This window comes from Podarcis gaigeae, assembly GCF_964106915.1.
Source record: "Podarcis gaigeae genome assembly, chromosome: 7".
NCBI classification, from domain to species: Eukaryota; Metazoa; Chordata; class Lepidosauria; order Squamata; family Lacertidae; genus Podarcis; species Podarcis gaigeae.
In genome coordinates, this window is record NC_139683.1 from 30,136,610 (window position 1) to 30,158,300 (window position 21,691).

General features: G+C 42.7%; 1 protein-coding gene across 1 annotated transcript in view; it reads left to right on the forward strand.

Moving 5' to 3' along the window:
* LOC310848601 (uncharacterized protein) overlaps positions 1-21,691 on the forward strand; it is a 27,537-nt gene continuing 5,846 nt past the window's right edge. The window contains exons 1-9 of the mRNA XM_083747928.1: positions 1-100; positions 3,291-3,380; positions 9,971-10,049; positions 11,568-11,682; positions 12,949-13,133; positions 15,222-15,376; positions 15,824-15,986; positions 17,455-17,613; positions 19,092-19,259. Coding sequence (XP_083604054.1) covers positions 3,295-3,380; positions 9,971-10,049; positions 11,568-11,682; positions 12,949-13,133; positions 15,222-15,376; positions 15,824-15,986; positions 17,455-17,613; positions 19,092-19,259 — 1,110 coding nt within the window. The 5' untranslated portion in view covers positions 1-100; positions 3,291-3,294. The remainder of the gene's footprint in view (positions 101-3,290; positions 3,381-9,970; positions 10,050-11,567; positions 11,683-12,948; positions 13,134-15,221; positions 15,377-15,823; positions 15,987-17,454; positions 17,614-19,091; positions 19,260-21,691) is intronic.

The following is a 21,691-nucleotide window of genomic DNA, read 5'->3' on the forward strand; positions in this document are numbered from 1 at the left end:
GGCAGAAGCCAAGCAAGCAAACAGCGCTGAACTTGGACCAAGAGTTGGGCTTCACAGCGTTTAGTAGCTTCGCCCTCGTAGGAGTCATCGATGTGAGCAGGTAAGTGTATCTGGCAGGGCTGATCTGCATCTGAATACTCTGCATATAGAGAGGATTGGCTCTAAGGGAGCGACCTCCCCGCGGGGCAAGGAGTTTGGATGGGTTTTCCAGAGACTGGCCAGCAGAAAGCGAAGCTGAAAGGTCCACACGCCTCTTTAACTCTTGAGGGTCGTTTTCCCATCCCCCTCAAGTCGGACATCAGAGAAATCTTCTAAATCATTTCTTTAGCTTGCTGCCTCAGTTTCCCAGCTGTAAATGTGACATCACCAACCCACCTAGCCAGTAGCATTGTTGGCAAAGCTGAAATGGTTTTAAAGGCATATCTCGTGGCTAAATGATGAAGAGTGCAATCCAATGCCTGTCTACTCAGCCACGAGTTCCAGTGGGTTCAGTTGGACCAGGGAAAGTGGGCACAGTGGCTCTTGCCTAACACATTAAACTTTTATGCAGCTGGTCTTTTTAGCGGACCATGTTTTTAATACATTTTTAATTAAAACAAAACAGTCATTTCAGCTTCTCACCCCAACAGTAATTATAATCGCATCAACAATGCTTCCTAATTGCAAGGTAAGAGCAAATTCTAAAGGAATGGTCATGCAGTCATAATAATACCTTCATTCCCCCCCCCCCCAATATAGATTATAGGATTTGCTTCTAACCAGTTCTCCAATCATGCTGAGTGGAGAATTTGCACAGCAGGTAGAAGCAAAGGTGTCCCAAAACACACACACACACACACACAATTACCCATTACATTATACCGGACTTGGACTAGCTTTAAATAATCAAGACTATTAGAGTGAACATGATATCGCTTAATGCCTACAACTGATCTCAATATTTATACAATATTGGTCTAATAACTTGCTTCAGTGTGAATAATATATACAGATGGAGAGGTGGGAGGTGAGAATAGGGGTTCCTTTGAGTTAGACATTTTATCTGTATTTACTATTGAAAATGCTTAAATATACTTGTAACATTTCAGTCTCTGGCAAAGAAGCTGATTTCTACCTGATTCTATGTGAGTATAAAATAAAGCAGTTACCTTGAGACCTATGAGGGAAGCCTCAGGCTAGTAGTGACTGCAACCCTGCATTTTGCAGCATCATTAATACATTAAAGATTGTTATCCACCCTACCTGGAATATAAAGATAAGACAACGCTTCAACAAGATAACATGAACATTCCACCCAAATCTATTTTTGATCTGGCTCATTTAGAGTTCAGCAAAAATGCCCACTGTAGCACTCTGAAAACAATTACTGGCTATTACTACGATATCAGCTTTGCTACAACAAGCACATGTTGTTGCCACTGAATGGGAAAACTGCTGAATTTCAGGATCCCAATCTACACTGGAAGATGGGGATGGCCTCATTATACAATATGCAACATGTCGTTATTTTTTTTCTTGCATGACCCTGCAGTCATCTCTTTCAACTTGCTTAATAAACACACAAATGCACATCACTCCTCTTCACATTAGTTTGATTAATTTTTGTATATTGGTCTTTGGTATCCTCTCCTTATTGTTAACCACTTTGGTTTCTTTTTGAAGATAAAGTGGGATGTAAACTTACTAAAATAGCTAAAATCAAACAAACAACAGACCTGTCTCTTGGCTTCAATTTTTTTTTTATTAAAAAAAATCCCCACCTTGAATTTTGTTACCTTTCTTCCTGGAAGTAAGTTTTTTTCCCCTGACAATAATGCAAGGTGGTATACAAATTTTAATTTAATTTAATTTAATTAATTAATAATATCTTTGACATTTGGCTTGCCATTTTTTAATGTGACACTGGGGGCTGGGGGAAGAAAGGCAATATAAATTGATTTGGAAGCTTTTACAAAACTCCTAAGATTGCAGATGGTGTAAAAATTAATAAAAAGCGGGTTGCATCTAAAGGAAGCCTCCTGTCAGCACAAGGACTTCTGCTTGCACACTGCGACTCCCTCTGCATTCCCCCAATTTCAAGCCTTTATAAAATGAAATTTCACTGGCAGGAATCAACTCCAAAGGAGGAGGAGGAAGAAGAAGAATTTGGATTTGATATCCCGCTTTATCACTCCCCTTCAGGAGTCTCAAAGCGGCTAACATTCTCCTTTCCCTTCCTCCCCCACAACAAACACTCTGTGAGGTGAGTGGGGCTGAGAGACTTCAGAGAAGTGTGACTGGCCCAAGGTCACCCAGCAGCTGCATGTGGAGGAGCGGAGACGCAAACCCGGTTCACCAGATTATCTATTGCTCTTAACCACTACACCATGCTGGCTCTCAGCATGGACACTATAGAATAACGTAGAAGGGGATTCTGAATCTTCATTAAATTAATGCCATGAAGCATGTACTTTAATAGTGAATTATTGCAACGTAAAGAAACTTGGCATTTAAAATCTAACTAAAAATATAAAGAACTCCAAAGGTCCCGCTTAACATAAATCTCTAGAACAGGCTGACATTGTCTCCTGTCCCTGGTTGGAAAAAAAGTGGACAACAGCAGGCCAGGGATCATAATAGGCTGGACCGATCCTATTCAGAGCGATGTTTAGCTGTGCTTTAACTAGCTGTGCTGTAACTGTCTGTGTTGTAATATTTATCTCTATGTCATCCAGTATAAGATAATGCAGGGTCACAATTACTTCATTGAAGAATGATTCCGATTTGCCTTACCAGGTCTTCACAGCCAATGCCCAGCCTCCCCTCCTCCCACCCAAGTCCATACCCAAGAGCTTGAATGCTTGAATCTCCTTAAAGTAACAGGCCCATTTATGCCATATGGGCTACGCAGGCACAGGATTTGTTTAAAACCGAGGGACAAATCCTAAATCATAGAGTCTAGAGGAGAACACAAACAGAATTGAAATCTGCATTTTGTTTTGTCCAGATGTAAGCCAGGACCAAGCAGAACTGAAAAGGCATAACTGGGAAGAGGGGGAATTCAGGAGGACTAGGGAGGAACTCCCCCCCTTTGTATGTTAAAAATGTGCTGTCCTGTGTGCCCCCTAAATCTGTTCTGGGAGTTCCCTTAAACCTCTGGACCAGATCTGAGGAGCATGGGAGGGGAGGAGTCTCATTACTCAAATGGAAATTCTTGCACTGATGGGATGATACCACCCACTGCTTTTTCCTTACCTGTGCTTCTTTCAAATTATGCTTTGTTTCACCTTTACACACCCCCCCCCCACCAGCACAATGGACTCTCTGGGCGCGATTGAAGCAGAGTACATAAAGAATTTGCAAAAACAAGTCTGCTTACTGGAATGTGAGACGTCATATCTATATCCTTTGAAGTAATACTGTTTTAGTAGAAGTAGCTATGAAAACTCTGAACTGTTCACACACACTCACCCCACAAACAATATTTAGGAAACTGGAATATTGTGAATCGCAGTCTTTCTTTTTTTTTGGAAAACTGTCATTCATTGGTTTTATTTATACATCAGTAAGCCTTTTTTGTTTTTTTACTTGTTCAAAAATATTTGCATGTTCCTTTATTTAGAAAACACGTGTCATATCTTCTGTTAATAGGACAGTATACAAATTTGCAATTTTCCTTGCTGTAACCTGAACACGATTTTTGCTGTATGTTTGGAGAGGTAGCAGCTTCAGCTAGGTAGAGTTAGGAACATTGGAAGCTGTCTTAGACTAAGTCATACCATCGGGCCATCCATTCTTGTGTATGAATAGCCATGGTGTCTATTTGTTGTGAGAGGAATGGAAAAGACAACTTCCTGCTGGATTGTAACTCACATGGTATGTGGGATTGTAGAAAGGTGGTCAGCTTGGATTTCCCTCCTCAAGCAGCTCAGTTCTTTGGTTCAGCCCCAATATTATATAGAGCAGGCTTCCTCAACCTCGGCCCTCCAGATGTTTTGGGACTACATTTCCCATCATCCCTGACTACTGGTCCTGCTAGCTAGGGATCATGGGAGTTGTAGCCCAAAAACATCTGGAGAGCCGAGGTTGAGGAAGCCTGACATAGAGCCACTCCAGAAAGCATGCTCTCCTCTGAAATCTAGTAATCAGGAAATGAAAAGAAAGCTGAACAGGGCTCAGAATCAGATGAGAATACAAGATCCCTCATTGTGGATGTTGTAAAGTGGCAATACGGAAGAGTGCCTTGGGTTCCTGAAATTTGGACATGGGGTTTTTAAGTAATACAGGCATGTCCAAAGTCTGTTCTGGGGGCCTTATTTGGCCCGCTGGTTGGTTCAATCCAGCCTCTGTGGCAGTTTATTTCCTGGGGTGAAATCCTAAGAAACCCTCAACAACTTTGGGGTAAAATCATTAAAAAGCGCAACAACTTCAATCCAAAAAAAAAAAGGTCAACAACTTTGGTCGGCCCTTTGGTTGGCCCTCACGGCCCTTCACTTCATTAAATCTGGCCGTCTTTGAAAAAAGTTTGGACAGCACTGAAGTGATACCTTTGAGGAAAGCTTGAGCCTCCATCCTTCCATTTTTAGGCTTTGACTACTTTTGAATGAGATGTGTGCAGGGTGGATAAAAATCAAAGAAATTTTTAAAAATAAAAAAATCAAATCTTTTTTATTTAAATCTTTTTTTATTTAAATTGGATTTTTTTTTGAGTGTGATGCAAATTTAATCTCTCTAATTTTTTTAAACACAATCCCATATTCCCAAATATAAAATATTAAGAGGAAGATGCCCACTGCTGCTCATTCTCATCATGGAAGTTCATGGTTTCTCATTATGTCTGATCTGAGCTTAAAAATAGTAACTGTTTGGTGGTTTTTAGTGCAGTTGATTTGATAGATCTTGTTAAAAATGATAGTGGAAAATAATTTTATATTCAACATTTGGAAAGGCAGGTACATTTAAAACCTGAAGACAAATGTTTGCTAGTTCTGAATGGCTTGTATCTGTAAACAAACGCCTGCCTTTAAAAATTTGAGCAACAATTTTGAGAGGGAATCTCAAAACAATTTCATTTGTAGTCTCCTGTAGTCAAACCAAGTATACAAAAAGAACAGGCTCCATATGCTTATCACCCTTGACAAATGCCTGAAACCAAACTACATTTGAACACAGTAATTTGAAAAATATCACATTTCCACCACACAAGCTCTTGCTTTGCTTCCAATATGAAGTCATCATCAAAAACTTAAAAACAGAGATCAGAGTTAGTCTTATTTACACATTTTTCCTATTTGTCATCTAATCTCATCAGGATTTAAAATGAATGGGGATCTTCAGTCATCTAAAACTTTGCATCCAAGGAGAGCACTTTCAGAACATTTATCTTTATTAATTGCAGGTGATAATTATTTTTCCCACTCCCCAGCTACATGCACAGGGTGCCAATACTGTAATATAATCTCAGTGATCTGCTATTTTAAAAGTGTGTAGTATCAGGAAATCCAGCTCATCCAAATAAGTACTGGAACACCCAAAGATTGGGGCATTTAGAAAATTGGGAGCTAAAAATTATAAGCATTCATACCTCTAATTCTAAAGGTCCTTGTGTAGTTAATAGGAACCGCATGTTTGTACCTGCGTACACTTACGGACTTCGAACACTGGCAAAGCAAAGATATAATGCAAGACAGCTGCTCAATTCGGCAGGCTCTTGGCAACTTATGGACACATACACACAGCTTGGACAGCAGCAGAAATGAACATATGTTTTTAAAGATGATCATTAAATGTTACTTTTAATGAAACACCTCAAAAACACACTGATATCTCAATAGGGTAATGCATACATATTCATTTGAATGCTGCCTGCAGTTACTTTGAAGCACAGGATAACTGAGGTTTAGAGGTTACCCTACATAGATGCTTTTACAAATGAGTTAAAGATGTGTCCGCTTCCTCGTCGCTGCCTGCAACACTGCTGTCTGTGGATGCTGTGACATCTTCGTTGGTACCCTTGCCATTATCTCCTCTCTCAGCTGCTTCACCCTTTGGGCCACCCTCAGATGCACTGTTAACTTTAGATGGCTTAACGCCTTCTGGAAGCTGGACACCAGAATCTGTGTCACATGCTGTTTTCGGCATTTCTGAATCTGGATCACCTAAAAATTTCTGCCAACCCTTCAGTCTCTCTTCCCTTTCTCTTGAAGTCTCCTCAACCTGGTAATCTGTTGCACCATCCCAGGTCTCCACAGAGAGCCGACGTCCACCAAACCATCGCTCATTGAGTGCCTGTTTGCAGACATCTCCTTCTACTACTTCTTTAAATGACACAGAAGCAACACCATCTGGGTGCCTATCAAATAGAATGACTTTCTTTACGTGTCCAAACTTTTCACATTCTGTCCGAAGATCTTCTCTTATCTCATTTAGCACTAAAGGATCTTCCTCAAAATCGCTTGGGTGGAACATGTTCTTGATAATGATAACACGCTCGTGCCGCATTCGAACGCTGCCATCTTTCTTCTCCGGTCTCCAATCCAGCAGTTTTTGTTGTTGAGACAGCTTCTTCTTGTAGTCTTTGCATTTCTTCTTCTTCCTGCTGGCATCGTACTCCCCCTTCAGTTGAAACTGTGCAACTTCCACATGCAATTTGCAGCCTCTAATTTCATTTTCATCCAAAAGTTGTAATGCTAGTTCAACAGATTCTCTCTTTAAGTAGCAGCAGAGCCCATCTCCTTTCAGATTTCCTTCTTTGTCTTTGTAAAGTTTAATTTTAGGCTCCTCTGTTTGCGGATCACGCATAACAATACCACATTTTGACATAACCTGCACAAACTCATCTTTTGTAATGTCCGGTGGTAAACCTGTCACATAGACATTCGTGTTTCTCTGTTCTTCAACATGAAACCATCCTGCGTCAGGTTTTATTCTCTTTCCTTTCGGTTGAAGATCTGTTGCCTGAGATGCTTTTGGATCTGTTGGCTGCTGGACCTTGGTAGTCTTTGAGTCTGCAGGAGTTTTAGATTCAGTATTTGCAAGAGATACAGGTGAATTATCTGAACTTTCCGTGGGAAAGCCGTAGTTAGCATGATATGTTGCCAGGAAATCTTCAGTAACCTTTGGGAACCAGGCCTTCTTGTCACAATCCCACTCATACTGCGTCCCGTCCGCTGGGTCCATGTATGTGAAAGGGTCCTTACTGCCTTCCTCGTTCTTCTTGCCGTACAGCTCCTGCAGCCACAGTTGCTGGTAGAACTCCTCATTCTGATCCAAGCCGCCAATACTCATCTTGTTGCCGGAGCCCAGGCTGACAAGGCAGAAAACACGGGGCGACTCAGCAGTGACTCAGCTGCCTCCTACTTGGGTGTCGCCGGACCGCATGAAGCCTTAAATCAGATTTTAAAAATAAAATGTTTTTGAAGGGAAAATCTTTCTAAAGATAGTTTTCTATTTAAGTTACATTATAGTCCAAAGGTTATTCATCAGGAAATAAGGATTTGTTTCAAGTTTTTCATGTGTGCTAAAATTCAGTCTAAGGTGTGTTTTTTTAAATTGTTTAACCACAGTTAACAAACATGGATACATATGCTATAACGTTGTCGTTTTAGTGAAATAAATCATTTAAATTGTTATTAAGGAAATGATCATTTTTCTCCTTCCAATAAAGTACAGCAGAAAAGTTGTCCAAATATAAGCAGTTAATTATGAAATTATTGTGAGGTTTAATAAGTTATCTGTCTATGTATTTCTAATAGTATAACCAAATCAGTAACTTTTGATATAACTGTAAAAACTACTCAGAAAATTTAATATTCCAAAAATGAAACCTTCATCTGGTTGTAAATATTAAGGTTATATCAGCAAGAATGAGTCTTTCTGTAAAAAAATGATTTAAATCAAGTCTTACTGACTAGTGATTTGAATCATGATTTAAACTGATTTGATTTAAATCAAATCCACCCTGGATGTGTGTGCAGGGAAAAACCCGGCTATGATCCTCAGAGTCCCTTCCAGCTCTACAATTCTATGACACTGCAATCCTATACATGTCTACTCAGAAGTAAATCCCTCCGAGTTCCAAGTAAGTTGGCACAGGTTTCCAGCCTAAATTATTCAAAATAAATATCCACATCTTAAATAACCCGTGGTAAATTTAAAAGTGTTACTTCACATACACTTTTAAATATGGTTAATGCCACAAGCAGTAAATGGTGGCATTAACCATATTTAAAAGCGTATTACTAGAGGGGGGAGTAATGCCTACCACAATTTGATGATGCATGTGAAATGGACCCTGCTTTTGGGCCCTTGATCCCATAAGTGAATGCATCCAAAAACATATGCAGGGTTGACTGTAGTAACAGACTTTTCCCTCTGTGAGAGGCAAATTGCGACCAGCTGTGTGTGCTTTTGGCTTCACAGAGACTGTGAAACCCTTTCTCTTAACATCAGTTTATCTCAGACAAGAAATTTAGCTGTAAGCTTAGCTGGCAGCATATTAAATCTCTGGCAACCAGAGCTTAGTCTTTCATCTCTACTTTACCTCAGGAATATGGAAGGGCCATCCTTTGAGGGGCAAAGTACTGCATTCCTTTTATGTTCTTTATACTGACAGCTTGAAGTCAGGTCTCTGTCTGCCTATTCAGGAACAGGCCACAACGTATCTGCCAGAATTATTTTCAGTGTCACTGGAAAGCCATGCAAGGAGAGAGAAGGCAGTTTCTTTATGTTTAACTTTATCCTACAGGGAACCTTTTTCATTATCCTAATAAAAGAATGACTGGAAATCTGCACACCTCTCAAGCGCCATTCCTGGGAACTGTAGCTTGTGAAGGGTGCCGAGAGTAGTTAAGACAACCTGTTCCCCTCACAGAGCCACAGTTTCCAGAGCTCCCTGGGAAGAGGAATTGGCCATTTACCCCCTTTGAAAATTGTAGCTCTTTTATTGTTTTGAAATTTGAAATCAATCTGTAATGCAGCAAAATGCAGTATAAAAGAAGCACTAAAATACGATTTAAAATATGTACTGTTTTTTAATGCAGACATAATAATTATTTTTACCCCTGCACATCTGGCTGGGTTTCACCAGCCACTCTGGGCAGCTCACAGCATATATCAGAACGTACTAAAACAACAAATGTTGAAAACTTCCCGATACAGGGCTGCATTCAGATGTCTTCTAGAAGTCAGATAGTTGTTTACTTCCTTGACATCTGAAGAGAAGGAGTTCCACAGGGAGGGTACCACCTACCACATACTGTGGACCAGCTGAATGAAGCTCACAGACCACCATTTGGGAACCCCTCCTCTAGTGAAAACTAGGCACAGAACAGGCCTGGAATATGCCAGTACATCATATGCGTGAAGTGTTATTGTCAGTAGTTATGTCTTCTATACTCCTTTATATGTGTGTCTGCTATTCTGAGGCTAACCCTTTACGTACCTGCTAAAGTAGGCACTAGCCAGGAAAGGCTTCTTACACAAATATGTCAATTATGCTAGTTGAGGCACAAAAGCAGTCTCCTGCTTTTGCCAGTCAGGACAGCCACGAGTCACTCTTTGTTGACTTATTCAAGGCCACATGTCATGACTAACATCTATTTCACGATACACAACTCTCCTTTCACTCAGGGTTATATGTAACTTTTAATACCTATTAAGTAAACTAGGAAAATAGCAAGACATTTATGTGAGTGATTAGAGTGGGAGATGTTTAACTCTCCCATTGGGCTCAGTGGAGCTTACTTTAGGATGGTACCCATTCCTCAGCTACCCCCCCCCCTCAAATTTCTTAAAATCTGAATTGGAAAGCAGCTATTTTCTCTTGTGGGGGGGTGCATTCATTAGCACTGCAGAAATTGTTAGAGGGTATCTCAAACCGATAGCAAATTTGCATACAGCGTGGGATTGTTAATGTGATTGGTATTTCCAAAACATATGAACTGACCTTCCAACATCTCAAACCAATGCTCCTTAATTATCCATTGTAAACTAGGGAGAGAGCTAAAAAGGCTACAAGCGTCCAACCCCAAGTTACCAGAGAAGCTGAAAAAATGCTGCAAAAAATAAAGGTAACTCCCAAAGTTTTCTTGCCTTTGGATGAATTCTGTTTGTAAACAACTGCTAATCTGTAATCTGTCAACTGTCATCGGGACTCAAGGAGCTAATCTATAGGCCTGGACAGCTTTAACAGGGCTTTTTTGAAACAGCCTTCCTACAGAAGGTCCCTGTGTCCTCCAGAAAGCCACTTTATGTAGACTTAGAGACCCTTCCAGTGTGAGCTCTAGGAAGGCATGAGGGGCTGCCCAGCTCAAGTAAAATGATATGAGAAGTCTTTGTGCATGTACAGAAGCACTTCATGCATACATACATGGTTCTTTGAATCAGTGTCTTTTCAGTCCATTTTACTACACAGAATAATTAGTTTTGATGCATGGTCAGGCTCACATTTGTTTCACAGAAATTTGTTCTCACAGTTGCATAGTCACTGCATTTATATAGGAAACGTCGCTTAGGAATAGGTATTAACTGTACACTAATAGTATACGCGGGTGGCGCTGTGGGTAAAACCTCAGCGCCTAGGGCTTGCCGATCGCATGGTCGGCGGTTCGAATCCCCACGGCGGGGTGAGCTCCCGTCTTTCGGTCCCAGCTCCTGCCCACCTAACAGTTCGAAAGCACCCCTAAGTGCAAGTAGATAAATAGGTACCGCTTTATAGCGGGAAAGTAAACGGTGTTTCCGTGTGCTGCACTGGTGCTGGCTCGCCAGAGCAGCTTCGTCACGCTGGCCACGTGACCCGGAAGTGTCTCTGGACAGCGCTGGCCCCTGGCCTCTTAAGTGAGATGGGCGCACAACCCTAGAGTCGGACACGACTGGCCCGTATGGGCAGGGGTACCTTTACGTTTACCTTTAATAGTATACAGAGGTGTTAGATGTAAGCATAAAACCTCCCATTATGGACCAAATACCCTATTCAAAATAAACCTGGCAGTCTTGACATAACCCATCTTCCAGTTAAACCTTCTAAATGCTTCTAGCCATTTTCACTTTGGCAAGGCAGTATAGCTAGCTCTTAGGAATAAAATGCAGAATACTTCTACCAGTATTTAAAACAAGTAGATATTGACTAGATGGAGAGACAATCAGAAATCACATAACTGAAATTTAAAAGTTTACTTGCAGATTAGATGCGGTGCAAGTTTCAGTGCAGTCAGAATGCTCAACGCAACAGCATTTTAACTACTTTGAACATGTACCATTTGTCCACTGATGTGCAATCTCAGTCTTTCAGAGCACCACTGTGCATAAAAATTCATTAAAAATACATAAATACCTCCAGCCTCATTACCTCAGTCCAGACAGAGCAATGCATATGCCGGACTGGAAGTCACAAGCACAACAAATGTATTAAAGTCAGAGCTGAATCTTTGCATCTAGCTCTCTAGACTATATGATCATTTGTAGATTCATTGTGGAGCCCCAAATGATATTGTAATATCTTAACTATATATTTTTTTGTTATTTGGCTTCAACATTTGTCTTCCACATTTGTATTTGCATGATGCAAACCTACAGTGTGTATTTTAAAGGAACTAGAGACTGCAATAAACACAGCCCAAATAGAAACTGTACAGAAAGAAAACAGCACCAAGATAGTTGAAGCTGAAATCCGTGCAATATACAGACGACTTCAAATACTATCAGGTAATAATGAAATGTTCCATGAGTTGTTGTTCTTACCATCAAGATACATTCATAAATAATGAACTGATGCTAGCTTGGCTTTTGTATACAGCTAGGATACTTCTCTTATGGAAGAGGCTAACATCCAACTATACCAATGATGGATAGATCTTCAGTTCATCCACCTTAAGCACTAACCATTGGGTAAAATGGCAGCTGGAATGGACAAAGTCTTATTTGTGGGATGCCTGCTCCCTTTCCATTTTTATTTTTATTTTTAAGTTGCCAAGCGTGTAAAACTGTATGTGCACAAGTTAAATGTGTGCAAGTTGCAGGCTTACTGTACACATCTTGAGCGTAGATGCTGCATTGCTTTCCAACACAGTGTGGCACTACCCTTTTCCCATGCAACCTGTGCTGGATCAAGGCACAAATGTCTGTCTCTTTTACTGGTAACTTCACTCCAGAATGAGTTTCTAGAATATGCCCTCCTTGCAAAATTTACCACTGCCCTCAATACCTTTTTACAACGAAACTGATACATGCCCCAACACTGACTTACAGTCCTGGCTTAAATCTTCCTAGCTCTCTTTCAAGAACTAGGGATATTGAAAGCTTACACAAATATTTAAGGTTTTGCATGTATATGAATAGGCATAACTTGTATATGGCTTCCTTGTTATCAGGCTTGCTGGGCTTCTTCAGCTGCCACAACCTAAAATACGGTACTGCTTGTTCTGACATTGTACGCCAAACTGTGGATTGGGCTGTACATCAGAGTATCTCACAGCCCAATCATAAGCATGCTTTATTTGGAAATAAGCCCCCCTTAGCTCAAAGGGACATGCTTCCTGTTCAGTATTGTCAGAGCCAGCCCAGCCATTATGCAGAGTGAGACTGCTGCCTCAGGTGGCAGAAAACCCCTAGATGGAATGCCCTTTGGTGCCCTGCCCTGTCCATCTCCACCAGAGGCCAAAATCAGTGCAATATTGCCTGTAATTGCCTGTGGCAGGGTGTATTGCAGTGGCAGAGAAAGCAGTGGCAGTAGCAGGAGGAGATGGGTAGTGGCAGCAGTGACAAGGCAAGGGGGGCACTTCCTGTTTCACCTCAAGTGACAGAATGGGGCATACCCCGCTGAGCATGGTTCTTAGAAAAACTACCTTAGGAATATCTGGGTGCTTTTTAAAACATATATCACATGAAAAGTTATCTGCAAAAAGAAACTGAAGTTTATGGGAAGATAGTAAAGATTTTAAATGCTAGAGTGAACCTGATAATTTCCTGCAGATGAAAATGCTAAAGAAAAGCTGGCCTTAATAGAGGATGCTACAAAACTGAAGCAACTGGCTGACATCTCCACTCAGAATGTTTCGCACAAGGCAGAAGAACTGCTAAAAATTCAGAGAAACATACAGCTCACTGCAAATTCAGTGAAGGAAAAAGAGCATGAGGCCCATCTTTTGGAATCTCAGGTGAGCTATTCTAACTTCACAATAAACCCATCTTTCATAAATGTTCTGGATATGAGGAATTGCTGCCACATTAAGCTGTTAAGCCAGCATAGTGTAGTGGTTAAGAGGGGTGGACTCATAGTCTGGTGAACTGGGTTCGCTTCCCCGCTCCTCCACATGCAGCTGCTGGGTGACCTTGGGCTAGTCACACTTCCTTGAAGTCTCTCAGCCCCACTCACCTCACAGAGTGTTTGTTTGGGGGGAGGAAGAGAAAGGAGATTGTTAGCTGCTTTGAGACTCCTGAAGGGGAGTGAAAGGCAGGAGATCAAGTCCAAACTCCTCCTCCTCATATGAATGATCAAGAGATAAAACACTGGACCCAGCTAAATCAAGTGACACCCTGAACACATCCTGTTTTCTTTACCACAAACTCCAACACAAAGTGGCGTCCAGTGATGTCCGTCAACTGGGACAAAAGGAATTTACTTGTTCAATGGGTCTTTCAGTTTCTCTCCTCCTCACTGCAGTCCCCTATGTCCCCCCCCCCCAAATTCTGCTTCAGAGAGTCCTCCAGCCCTTTGGGGCAGGTTTTGTGGGTGTGCTGGGAGGTGGGGAGAGCAAGCCGAAGCCCTGTTGTCATGCCAGCAGGCCCCTGTTTGTATTATTGCTGGATCTCACTCAAACCGTATTCTGAAAGCCGTATTCACTTCAAGGGCTTTTTCATGTACCTTTTTAGCTTGCACATAACAAAAGCGCTAAATTAATGCCAGATGAGCACTGTACTGATGTAGCAGAAGAGCTGCATCCTCATTATTTTTATTCCAAGAGCTCAAAATTACTGCAAGCATAGAGGGGACATACCTATGTGCCATCACTATAATGGCACATCACATCAACTAGTCAATAGGTGCACTAAATCCCCATAAGCAAAGACCTTTTCAAGCATGTTGCTAATGCAAGTCAAAATGCAGCTCAACTTCTGCTCATCCAAGACCCACTGGAGGAGACTTTTGGTGTGGAGGGAGAGGTGTGCAACCACATCCAAGGCTGCAAGTTGTTACCTGTCACTCCAGCAGGAAGCTAATGAAGAATTGCATGCTCCTAAGGCACGGTGGGACGCGGGTGGCGCTGTGGGTAAAAGCCTCAGCGCCTAGGGCTTGCCGATCGAAAGGTCGGCAGTTCGAATCCCCGCGGCGGGGTGCGCTCCCGCTGCTCGGTCCCAGCACCTGCCAACCTAGCAGTTCGAAAGCACCCTCGGGTGCAAGTAGATAAATAGGGACCGCTTTCTAGCGGGAAGGTAAACGGCGTTTCCGTGTGCAGCTCCGGCGCGCCAGAGCAGCGATGTCACGCTGGCCACATGACCCGGAAGGGTCTTTGGACAGTGCTGGCCCCTGGCCTCTTGAGTGAGATGGGCGCACAACCCCAGAGTCTGTCAAGACTGGCCTGTACAGGCAGGGGTACCTTTACCTTTACCTTTAAGGCACAAGATGGGGGACACGGGTGGCGCTGTGGGTTAAACCACTGAGCCTAGGACTTGCCGATCAGAAGGTTGGCGGTTCGAATCCCTGCGACGGGGTGAGCTCCCATTGCTCGGTCCCAGCTCCTGCCCAACCTAGCAGTTCGAAAGTATGTCAAAGTGCAAGTAGATAAATAGGTACCGCTCCGGCGGGAAGGTAAACAGCATTTCCGTGTGCTGCTCTGGTTCGCCAGAAGCGGCTTAGTCATGCTGGCCACATGACCCAGAAGCTGTATGCCGGCTCCCTCGGCCAGTAAAGCGAGATGAGCCCCGCAACCCCAGAGTCGGTCATGACTGGACCTAACGGTCAGGGGTCCCTTTACCTTTAAGGCACAAAATAAACAAATCCAGTGCTAGGAAAATGCAATATCCCAGTTACCAGCGTGTTGCTTGGAGGAAGTCATCTCAACGCTGTGTAACCAGTGAGTAGCAACTGTGAATTTATTGTACTATAAACAGATCACTTAGAAAACCCTTCTGTATTTGAACCTTTTTCTCACTAGAAGTAGTAATTAATTCTAATGATCAGAGTAATAAAACATGGTGGGGGCAGAGAATGTTCAGCGTTTGCTTTCACAGTCTGCTTTATTCAGCTTCAGCTGCAGATTCAGCAGCACCAAGCTACAGAACAAAAACTCACAGAAAGCAGATCAGAATGCCTACAGCTGCAGGCATTACTTCATCAACTAGAGGAGAAATTACTTATCGGCTCCCAGTCCATCCAGCAGCACATTGCAAAAGAACTTAGGTAGGCAGACAACAACTCCCTGTCTTTTAATATTTTCGTAACTATTGAGCCTCTGCAATTCTCACTTGGGTGACCAATGACTTGTGTATGAAAACGTGCTGTGCAACTTATTAAAGAGTGGTTCATCTTTGCAGGATTTACCAGTGTGCTTGAGATGGTGAACCATTAGAACTTTTGGCTAATATATCGGAGGACTAGATGCTGAAGATCTACTAAACTGAAGGGTGGGATTTTCCCTAAAGTTCGTAATAATCTACAGCTATGAATGGCTAGCAATTTTTGTTTAGTACAAGCAGACTTCGCTTACAGTTCTGGTGTGCATGAAATGGCCATACAACTCCCCAGATTTGTCTTCAGCAAGGGCATTATAAGATTGTCATATATAATTTATAAAAATATATTGAGAATACCCCATATGAACCAATATTTATAATTATGTGCATTTAGTGAGGAGAGTGAAAAATTAAGGCAAGTCCTCAAGGAAAAAGAGCTTTCAGCTGATGAGGACAAATATTTACGTGACAAGATGTCAGAAGATTGTGGGCATCTGACAAGGGAAAATGGCATCTTACAAGCTCAAGTGCTGAAAGCGACTAGGCAGCTGAGCAGAGTAAGTATTTTTCTAGTATCTAATGTGTTAGTTCTTGGTCTTCAATTTCTATCTAGAAAAAGATTTGAAAAGCTAACAAGATTTTCAATATTAGCTTTTTATGTTGTTGTTTTTGGTTGGGTGGGGAAGGCACAGATCAAAAACAAATAAAATAGATGTGAATAGTTTTGCTAGAATGCATTCACTACAGAAGCTAAACAACCAGCATTGAACATGATGTACAAGTCCCATGGCCAGTGCAGCCTATACCTGGATTTCTGCCATGGCCCAAGATTGGCATTGTAGCAGCTTTCCCTTACTATACATCAGGCATCCCCAACCTGCAGCCCTCCAGATGTTTTGGCCTACAATTCCCATGATCCCTAGCTAACAGGACCAGTGGTCAGGGATGATGGGAATTGTAGTCCAAAACATCTGGAGGGCTGAAGGTTGGGGGTGCCTGCTATACATCTTATTATGGCCAAGTAGCTGGAAATAGCAGCAGAACTCTGTGCTCTCTCTCATAGCAAAGAAATATTTCAACAAGTTGGCTAGAGCATGACCTGGCAACTAATCAATGCTTCTGCAATGGCAGTGAAGCAGATAACTTGCTTGCACAGCAGCAGAGAAAATGTCAGAAAACAGGACAAAGCTGGTCATATACAAAGCAGTTGCATGGCTGTAGTCCTCTTGAATGCAAAGTCTCTATATCAACAGATCAATGAGTTTATACTGCAGAACCAGAGAACCTATTGCAACTCCCAAAGACAGGGCATAAGTATGCCCAGACTGCTAAGTGCTAAAAGCAGATAGCATGGGACTTCTCCCATAACATGCAACTACAGCACAAAACACCCAAAATGATATGTCCCATATATCTTCAGATTGTACCAATTTACACAGGCATGCAATTTGCCGCTGAGAGGTTAACAATTGCCCTGAACTGAACAACAGCAAACTGCATCTGCATGCTCTTCCCCCTTCTCACAGGAGATGGCAAAATGGAGCCTCTGTGGCATTACTATAAAGCATTATGCCCCTGCATGGGTGGCACTCTAGCCTTAAAGAGCTTGCAGCTCCTTTAGACTGGAACCCTGGCAGGCACCTATAGTCCTCCAGATGTCGTTGAACCCTTAACTCCCAAAAGTTCTAGGCAGCATGGCCAACAGCCAGATGGGAGTTGTAGTCACAGATCTGGAGGGGCACAGACTCCCCACCCCAGGGTTAGATTATGAGGAAAGCTATTTCTGCACTCTGCCCATGGAGCTGTTCTATATTCACCAGTGTGTGATGCGGCACACTCTTAGCTTTAAGGAATCAGTAGGTCTTTGAGGCTAAGAAAAGGAACAAGAATGTGACATGTTTACTGAAGCAATCCTGTAAGGTGGGAGAGAAATAGCAGGCAAAAGGATGTGTACCATGTCCCTCGTTTATTACCTGCATGACTGTTTTGGCTAATGTACACTCTTAACTCATATCAATGTTATAGGAGAAACAGCTGAGAGAGGATGAGAACACCTCCCATTCAAGAAGAGCGTTTGAGCTAGCATCAGGGAGAGACAGAGAATGGCAATTAGAGAGGGAGCTTACCTACTTGAAGACACAACTACAGAACGAAAGACAGAGAGTTTCCAAGGTCCAGGAGCAGGTCTCTGCACTCATATATATTTTAAGTCAACTGCATTGGTAGAATGTAAAGCTTGCTGCAATTAGAGCACTTCACACATTTTTGAAGGTGAAAAGAAAGGACCTGACTATCGATATAACAGCAACTTTCCAAATAGAATTGTGTTGGATGCAGCAATTTAGAACAATATTTGTCCAAATATTGTCCAGGGATCAAACTTTGTACTCATAGTGTTGATCTGACACAAAATTTGGAATGAATCCAGCACCAGTCCTTTCCCTTTTATCCCAAAGGGCCACTTTGCTGCTTTTAAATATAATTTTGTGTATCTACACCAGTGTTTCCCAACCTTGGGTCTCCAGCTGCTGTTGGACTACAATTCCCATCATCCCTGACCATTGGTCTTGCTAGCAAGGGATGATGGGAGTTGTAGTCCAAAAACAGCTGGAGACCCAAGGTTGGGAAACACTGATCTACACAGTCACCAGCTTACTGCCACAGTTTTTAATACTGTTTTTCTAAATTGTTGTAACCCCGCCTGGGACTCTCTGGTGAAGGACAGGCAAGAAATCTCACAATGATGGTGATGTTGATGATGCAGTCTTACTAGAGAAAGCTGTGCACAGTGGCATAGCATGGGGGGGTCAGGGGGGCCGGCCGCACCGGGCGCAACATCTGGGGGGGCACGCTCACACTCACAGCTCTCTGCTCGAGTGCTAAAATCCACGGGTTAGGGGGCGCAAATTACTTGCCTTGCCCCGGGTGCTGACAACCCATGCTACGCCACTGGCTGTGCACCAGTAAGTCTGGTGACTGACTACAGATTGGCAACACCTGCTTTGTGCCTTGCTGGGTAAGGAACCTGGCTCTTGAAATCCCATGCAGATTTCTACCAGGAGGCAAGTGGCCCAAAATACCTCATCACAGAAGATACACTTTAGGCTGTGAAACATCATCTTAATTTCCAAACAGTGCCTAGCATGTTTCCTGCATTAACTACAGAAAGGTAATTTAAGGAGAACGGGAAATGCATGAAAACAGTGCTTCAGACCACATGCACTATCCCTCTAGAGCAACTGAGTATCTGGTCAGCTCATTGGTTCTACATACTAAGTAATGGTTACATAGTTAAATGGGCTGTATATTCCAAAACTAAAGATTGTATCCGCTGTTAACCCTACTTAGAGTAGATGCATTGAAATTAATGGTTATGACTTAAGTTCATTGGTTTCCATGGATCTACTCCAAGTAAAACTTAGTTGAGTACAACCCTAAGAGAAAAGCAACTGTCCTAATGTTACAATAGCCTGAAAGAACACCCTATTGCTAAGGAAAAGGTTGGCATTATAGCAGTAGCCCCAGCTCTCTTCTAAACACACTTGCTTAATCCCATGCACACGAAGCCTGTGATGCTACAGTGAGTTACCAGGGCAGGGGGAATTAAAATTAGAGCAATGCCTAGGCATTAATCAATGCTAATAGAAGCCATTGGTAAATAGGTACTTCACCTCCAGCAAGAAAAGAAATCTATGGATCAGAATGGGCAGCTGCTTCAGTCGCAGATAATAGATTTGGAAAAGAGACGTGGCAAAGTTCAACTGGAAAATTCCAAGCTGCAAAGAGAAAAGACTCATTTGGTAGAGCACATTGCTCACTTGCATAAAGAGGTAAGTTTATCTGTGCACTTCTCAAACAGCATTTATTTTTTAGCCTGCACTCCCAGCACAAGTGAGCTTCCACCTCCATCTAACTCTTCATGCAACACATGCACCGGCACAAAACACGGGAATGGCCATTGACCTCAGGCCACAACTGAGACCATTTTGTGAGGCGTGTGATTGTATTTCCTAGCAGCTGGCCGGGGGGGGGGGGGGGTTAGAATCAGAACTGAGACTGTGGTGTATCACAGAGTGTTTAATAACCCTTTCTCTGCTGCACTTCTGGGAAAATCTCCCACCTAACTGCTTTTTTTTGCCAGGGAAGGAAAGCTACTATCGATACCATTGCAACTGCATTATATCAGGGGCAGGGAGAGCATCTATTTATGTCCCTTTAAAAAATCCACATTTGTATACCACCTTTAAAGAAGGTACCAAACTTTTCAAAGCAATTTACGAAATAAAAATATAAAACAGCATGGGCGTAGGGGGGCCCCAGACTTTTGTTGGGAGGACAGAACCAACATGATTGACCAATCAGTTATTTCTATTGTTTTACTTGATGGGGGGCAGCTGCTCCTTGCCCCCCCCCAACTTGGCTACACCCATGTGAAGCAGTGCTATATATCAGCATTAGGTACATTCTAAATAAAAATATAGGTGAGAGTTAAAACTGAAGTGTGGAATATAAAAGTAGCAGGCAGACGAGACATGTGAGAGCTCTCCTTGCTTTGAGTATAGAATTTGCCAACATCATCATTATTTTTATATATTAAATTTGTATACTGCCCTTCATCTGAAGATCCCAGGGTGGTTCACAACAGAAAAATACAAAATGAAAACCCCCAATACATAAAACAAAAACAAACCAATAACCACCGCCCCCACCTATTTAAAAAGCCATAGGATATTAATGTAATTTATACTTACAGTTGCAAAATGTAAGTGAACCTTTGGTGGAAGTGGAAAATAAAAGGACAAAAACTATCTCATTGTGGAGGAGAGGCAAGGAGCTGACATGTGACTTTATCAAGGATTCTCCCAGCCTACTGATAACGTAACAACCTCCAGGTGTGAGTGCTTGTTAGGAAGCTGCTGTAATTTATTCACTTTGGAGGATGTTGACCAAATTGTGAGACTGTGTGCAAGCAAAAGAGCAAATAAGAACTTGCCAAGTCACGGCTTGCTGTTGTCATTAAAGCACTGCATTTGTATTTGTGCACTTGCCAGGACAATTTATTTTAGCCATATAAAACCAGCATCAATTAAAGGGCTCCAACCACTTTAACTCCTCTATCAAAAGTATGGCATCCAAGTCAGAATAAATGCAAGTGATCTTGCCTACCAAATGTTATGCCAGTTGGTCACAGCTGGCCTTTTGCTGGTTCTAGCTGATGCCACAAGCCTAGAAAGCAGGCTTCTCACCCCTCAGAAAAACCTCTGCTGGCTTTCCTGGTGGCCAGGAAGAAAGATATCTTTGCCACCATCACAGAGTAAGTTTCTTACCTGAGCTTAATCACACTTTTTTTATTTTTTTGCCACCTGTGCTCTAGTTGTCAACCCAATTGCTTCATATCCCTCAGCTGCTCAGAACAAGGCGACACTACAATTTGGGTGAATATACTTAGGAGTGATTGTTGATCACCTGGGTCACCTCACCATTCCCAGAGGTCAGGCCTCAGTAGAACTACCAGCTAAACTGCAGGAAACCCATCTAAATCCCTGCAAGGGCTAAAGGTAAAGGTAAAGGTACCCCTGCCCGTACGGGCCAGTCTTGACAGACTCTGGGGTTGTGCGCCCATCTCACTTAAGAGGCCAAGGGCCAGCGCTGTCCGGAGACACTTCCGGGTCACGTGGCCAGCGTGACATCGCTGCTCTGGCGAGCCAGAGCCGCACACGGAAACGCCGTTTACCTTCCCGCTGGTAAGCGGTCCCTATTTATCTACTTGCACCCGGAGGTGCTTTCGAACTGCTAGGTTGGCAAGCGCTGGGACCGAGCAGCGGGAGCGCACCCCGCCACAGGGATTCGAACCGCCGACCTTTCGATCGGCAAGTCCTAGGCGCTGAGGCTTTAACCCACAGCGCCACCTGCGTCCCCACCTGCGTCCCCTGCAAGGGCTAGGAGTGCCTAATAGGTCAAATATTCAGATAATCTGTGACTACTGAGCCATTTCTAGTTCCTCCCATCATTGTCCCCTAAACCAGTACAGAAGATAAAAGTTCAGTTCATGTCCCGATGCATGCACTGGTCTATATATTGAGAGGTGTGTGGTATTCATCTTATGCCATACAGGACAAGGCAGCCTCAGCATGTATGTTCCAAGTCCCAAGACTAAAGCCTTGGGAGTCCTCACCACCACCACCTCAAAGACCATGCCCATCAGTTTGTGCAGGAAAACTTGATAGTAGCATGGACAGTATGCCAAGAAAATCTCCATCCT